At 37.9% G+C, this 6,000-nt stretch overlaps 1 protein-coding gene across 1 annotated transcript in view; it reads left to right on the forward strand.

Moving 5' to 3' along the window:
* Positions 1 to 6,000, forward strand: part of LOC115222078 (adenylate kinase 9-like) — a 110,751-nt gene that overhangs the window by 14,254 nt on the left and 90,497 nt on the right. The window contains exons 4-5 of the mRNA XM_036511195.1: positions 2,559 to 2,708; positions 4,680 to 4,792. Of these exons, the coding sequence (XP_036367088.1) occupies positions 2,559 to 2,708; positions 4,680 to 4,792 (263 nt within the window). The remainder of the gene's footprint in view (positions 1 to 2,558; positions 2,709 to 4,679; positions 4,793 to 6,000) is intronic.

The raw sequence follows: 6,000 nt of genomic DNA on the forward strand, positions 1-6,000 counted from the left end.
ATCCTATTTGAATGCTTAAACAATTTATTGGTTTGATGATTTGGTGCTTTGCAGTCAATCATCTTTTCTGCTGTCTCTTTTAATCTTTTGCCTGCGGTCATCCATTAGCCTGTGGTCATCCTGGGGCACCACCTTGAAGAACCTTGGTTGAATGAATCGACCCCAGTACTTATGTTTTCTCAAGCGTGGTACTCATTCTATCGGTCATTTTTGCCAAACTTTTAAGTTACGAGGACGTTAAACACCAACATCAATTGTCAAGCAGTGTTGGGGGACAAACACAGACAGAAAGAAACAGACGTATATGGCAAGCTGGCAGAAACGTTAGCACGCCGGGCGTAATGCTTAGTGGTATTTCGTCTGCCATTACATTCTGAGTTCAAATTCCGCTGTGGTCGACTTTGCCTTTCATCTTTCGAGGTTGATAAATAAAGTACCAGTTACGCACTGGGGTCGATATAATTGACTTAATCCTTATTTGTCCTCTCTGTGTTTAGCCCCTTGTGGGTAGTAAAGAAATAGGTATTTCGTCTGTCTTTACGTTCTGAATTCAAATTCTGCCGAGGTCAGCTTTGCCTTTCATCCTTTTGGGCTCAATTAAATAAGTACCAGTTATGCACTGGGGTTGATATCATCAACTTAATCCGTTTGTCTGTCCTTGTTTGTCCTCTCTGTGTTTATCCCCTTGTGGGTAGTAAAGACATATTTATTTCATCTGTCTTTACGTTCCGAGTTCAAATTCTGCCGAGGTTGACTTTGCCTTTCATCCTTTCGGGGTCGATAAATTAAGTACCAGTTACGCACTGGGGTCGATATAATTGACTTAATCCTTATTTGTCCTCTCTGTATTTAGCCCCTTGCGGGTAGTAAAGAAATAGGTATTTCGTCTGTCTTTACGTTCTGAATTCAAATTCCGCCGAGGTCAACTTTGCCTTTTGTCCTTTCAGGGTCGATAAATTAAGTACCTGTTATGCACTGGGGTCGATGTAATCGACTTAATCCGTTTGTCTGTCCTTGTTTGTCCCCTCTATGTTTAGCCCTTTGTGGGTAATAAAGAAATAAATGTTAGCACACTGGGAGAAATGCTTAGTGGTATTTCGTCTGTCTTTACGTTCTGAGTTCAAATTCTGCCACGGTCGACTTTGCCTTTCATCCTTTCAGGGTCGATAAATTAAGTACCAGTTGCATACTGGGGTCGATTTAATCGACTGGCACCCTCCCCACAAAATTTCAGGCCTTGTGCCTAGAATAGAAAAGAGACACACGTAAAGACATATATACGACGCATTTCTTTCAGTTCCCATTAACCAAGTCCACTCATGAGGCTTTGGTCAACTTCAGGCTTTAGTAGAAGACACTTGCCCAAGATACCACGCAGTGGGATTGAACCTGGAAACTATGTGGTTGGGAAATAAGCTTCTTACCAACAGCCAAGCCTGCACCTGATGTCTTCTTCAGTTTGTCTGCCCAACGCTGAAGTTACTTTTCCATGTTTTTATTTGAGTTTTATGTAATCGTAACTGTAATTTTGTAATTTCTGCAATTTTCTAACTTACAAAAATGTAAACAGTATTGAAACATTCTCAAACAAAATATTCTAAATTTTCTAATGCTAAAATCGATTCTTTATAAAAAAAAAACGTCTTTTTTTTATGTCAAGGGAGGTAACTATTGTTTTCTTGATCAGCACTAAATCTTAAATTTGCTACCTTATTTAAGTAAATCAGTATAGCCACCCTGATATCGCATAACCTGACTAAGGAAGTCTCTTTCCTCAATCTTTAGTCTTTCAGTTCATTTTAACATTCACTAACCGCAGTTTTCACCGTTATTCTCTGATTACACTTAATCATTTAATTCGTTTCTTATTCATTCAAATTTGTTAAAATGTTTTAAGTTACCTCAGAGCAGTGCCTTGCCGTAGGTCCACTGAGAATACTAAGACAGTGGGTCGACCATTATAGTAACATCATAATTAGATAAACAAATTACATCACCATCAATTAATATCCGTTTTCCATATTGACAGGAGCTGATAAGGCCAGGAGCTACACCATGTTATATAGTCTGTTTTGGCTTAATTTCTTTAGCTGGATGCCTTTCCTAATACCAACCACTTTACAGTGTGTACTGGGTACTCTTTACGTGGTACCAGCACGGGTACTTTATACGTGGTACCAGCACGGGTACTTTATACGTGGTACCAGCACAGGTACTTTATACGTGGTACCGGCACGGGTACTTTATACGTGATACCAGCACGGGTACTTTATATGTGGTACCAGCACAGGTACTCTTTACGTGGTACCAGCACAGGTACTTTATACGTGGTACCAGCACGGGTACTTTATACGTGGTCCCAGCATAGTCATTTGTACACGTATTTGAAAGATAGTCTGCTTGCTTTATGAACAACACAGAAAACACATGATATGGAGTAAATGAAGATTAATCAAAAACTAATTATTTCCTTATTGGCATTAAATGTCAGCCCCTTAATTAGTGTTATCTAAAGATGTTATACACACCTGTTTTTATTTATTTATTTTTTTTTTCAGCTCAAGAATTAATTAACCAAGAACTGGAACAACAGACTTTTCTAGGACAAAAGTGTTTTGATATAATTAGTAAAGGAGAACTAATCCTTGATGAGCTCACTTTTAAAATAATGAACAAAAAAATCAACTCCCCTGAGGTTGCTCATCATGGTATGCAAATGACCATCACCAATGGTCTTTAATTAAGTTTATTACTTGTATAAAACAAATATGTGATACTTAACTATCATCATCATCATCATCATCATCATCATCGTTTAACGTCTGCTTTCCATGCTAGCATGGGTTGGACAGTTTGACTGAGGTCTGGCAAACCAGATGGCTGCACCAGGCTCCTATCTGCTCTGGCAGAGTGTCTACAACTGGATGCCCTTCCTAACGCCAACCACTCTGAGAGTGTAGTGGGTGCTTTTACAATCCACCGGCACAAGAGGTGCCACCATATATATATAATATAATAATAATAATAATAATAATAATGAAATTTTTGTGTATAGTGCTCAGGTGCACTACAACTCATCAAAGGTGCATGTACAATACATAGAATTATGTACAAATGTCAGGAAAGCGAAGAGTGTAAGAGTCATGATATACATGTGTGCATGCGTATGGAGTGGGGTGTATCAGGTGTAGTGTTGGCGAATTTTAGGAAGCATGGAGGTTTTAAAGGATGCAATGTTTTGGCAACAAACATCTGATGCAGGTAGTTTGTTCCATGCTTCAGCAATTCTGGGTGTGAAAAAATGTTTCCGAAAGTCATGGGAGCTGTGCTGTTTTCTGACTTTGTAGGCATGTGCAGTAATCTGAATGCTAAAAGACCAAATGCTTTAGTTCTGGTGAGAAACATAAATATTAATTTATCATTCGTTTTGTAAATAAATGAAAGCATTTAATAGAATTCAATATTTTTTGAGTCTGGAAATGAAATATTAACAAATGGTTTGTGTCAATATCATGGATCATTTAGCCAATATCTGCAACCGTAAAATTCAGTAAATATTTTGAAAAGATATTTCATTTGTGAAAAATATTTGCCTTTTGCTCTTTTACTGATCAATGAAAGAAAATACCAGTTAACTATTAGGACCATTGGAACTGACTAATCTCCCTCCTTTCAGAACTACTGCCCCCCCCCCCCCGTGCCTTAAATTAGGAACCATTATGTCATTATGTCACTCCACCGCCACCACCACCATCATATTTGATTACTGCTTTATTTTATTGACCCTCAAAGGATGAAAGGCAAAGTTGACCTCACCAGATTTTATAGTGGGCATGACTTAGTGGTTAAGGTATTGGACTCATGATCCTAAGATTGTGGTTTCAATTCCTGGACTAGGTGATGTGTTTTTGTTTTTGAATAAGTCACTGCATTTCACATTGCTCCAGTTCACTCAGCTGGCAAAAAGGAGTAATCCTGTGTGTGACAGACCAGTGCCCCACCCAAGGAGAAATATATTTTAACAACCTACTTTGATGAGTATGTTTTAACATCTTTGAATGCCATTGAGGGAGTTTACAGCCTGGGTTACCACAGACATGTGATTAGAATGTCACCAGAGAGAATCAGAAGACAGATTCTTCAAACTGGACTGACCAGCAGGAGACCTAGGGGCAGACCAAGAATGAAATCATTGGAGAGTATCCATTGTCTCAGTTGGTCATGCTTGGGCATCCAGCAGCCAGAAAGTGTAATGATAGTTGCTTCTAATGGGACCCTATGGATTAAGTGCCCAAAGACACTACCTCCACAACCTTCTCAGGAATAGTGAGCAGAGATAGATGGCTTGCTGGCTGGGTAGGGATTATAAAGAAAATTAGGTACAAAGCGTTGTCACTAATAAACAGTTTTCCCAGCTCTCAAAGATTTAATGAGAATCTAAATTCAGTTCCTCTGCCATGTTTCAAAATCTTAAACATCATTTTAAAAATTTTATCGTACCACAATTTTTTTAATTTTATTTTATCGCAATTTTTAAAATTTTATTTTATCACAATTTTAAAAATTTTATTTTATCGCAATTTTTCACATATAGAATTGGCATTTTCCTTTTTGGCTTTTCTCTAATTCTTCTGATTCATTGTCAATGTATTTGTTTTAATGAAACTTTATCTTTGCAGGTTATATTCTTGATGGTCTTCCAACAATTAGTCAAGAATTTATGACTACCACTGAGCAAATAGACTGGATAAAGAAAAGAGATCTCTCTCCTGATGTCATTATTAATTTGAAAGTTGGTACAGTTTACAAACTGTTCTTTTTTTTTAGAAAATGATAAACCTAAAGCGATTAAGGCCCACTGTTTTAATTCATTTTGACAAAAGTTCAAGTAACATGGACATAAAAAGGCTAAACTCTAATTGTCGGTGGCAGTGGAATAGAAATAGCATTTTGGTGGATGATTAAAAGAAAGGGTAGCATTCCAGGCTGGTGGATTTATAGAACTGTAAAAACATTGGACCAGGTGCTTTGGGGGCACTTATTTCAGCTCTTTGCATTCTGAGTTCAAATCCCACTAAGGTGTACCTGGGTGATATACTTAATCAATTACCCAGTTCAGCACTACCACCACCACTACTACCACCATCACCGCTACAGCCACCATCACCTGGAACCTTGAGTGTCTTTAGTGGAATCCACTCAGTCGCAAGCATTCAAACCAGGTCCCTAATTTAAGGACACCTTCTTTCCTCTTTTTCATTCTAAAAATAAACAATCAGGCGTAGGAGTGGCTGTGTGGTAAGTAGCTTGCTTATGAACCACATGGTTCTGGGTTCAGTCCCACTGCGTGGCACCTTCGACGAGTGTCTTCTACTATAGCCTTGGGCTGACCAAAGCCTTGTGAGTGGATTTGGTAGGCGGAAACTATATATATATATATATATGTATATATATATATATATATATATATATATATATATATATATATATGTATGTATGTATGTATGTGTATGTATATGTTTGTGTGTCTGTGTTTGTCCCCCCAACATCGCTTGACAACCGATGCTGGTGTGTTTACGTCCCCATAACTAAGCAGTTCGGCAAAAGATACCAATAGAATATGTACTAGGCTTACAAAGAATAAGTCCTGGGGTCAATTTTCTCGACTAAAGGCGATGCTCCAGCATGGCCACAGTCACATGACTGAAACAAGTAAAAGAGAGTAAAGAGAGTATATCACTGAAATCTCAAAGCTATGAGATAATGCATGATTAATTCAAAACATTGTGAAATAAATAAGTGTTACATTTGACAGAGCTGTCTCGGTCCTAAAGGGCTGAAAGGCAGAAAACTTCAAGTCATTTACTTTACTGATACTGTTATGGGTTTACATCATACCAAAATTAGTTTTAAGATTGATATCATTTAATATTTGTATTTTTCAAAGCAGCAAGCTGGCAGAATCATTAGCGCACCAGACAAAATGCATAGTGCCACTTC

The sequence above is a fragment of the Octopus sinensis genome, linkage group LG19 (assembly GCF_006345805.1).
Source record: "Octopus sinensis linkage group LG19, ASM634580v1, whole genome shotgun sequence".
NCBI classification, from domain to species: domain Eukaryota; kingdom Metazoa; phylum Mollusca; class Cephalopoda; order Octopoda; family Octopodidae; genus Octopus; species Octopus sinensis.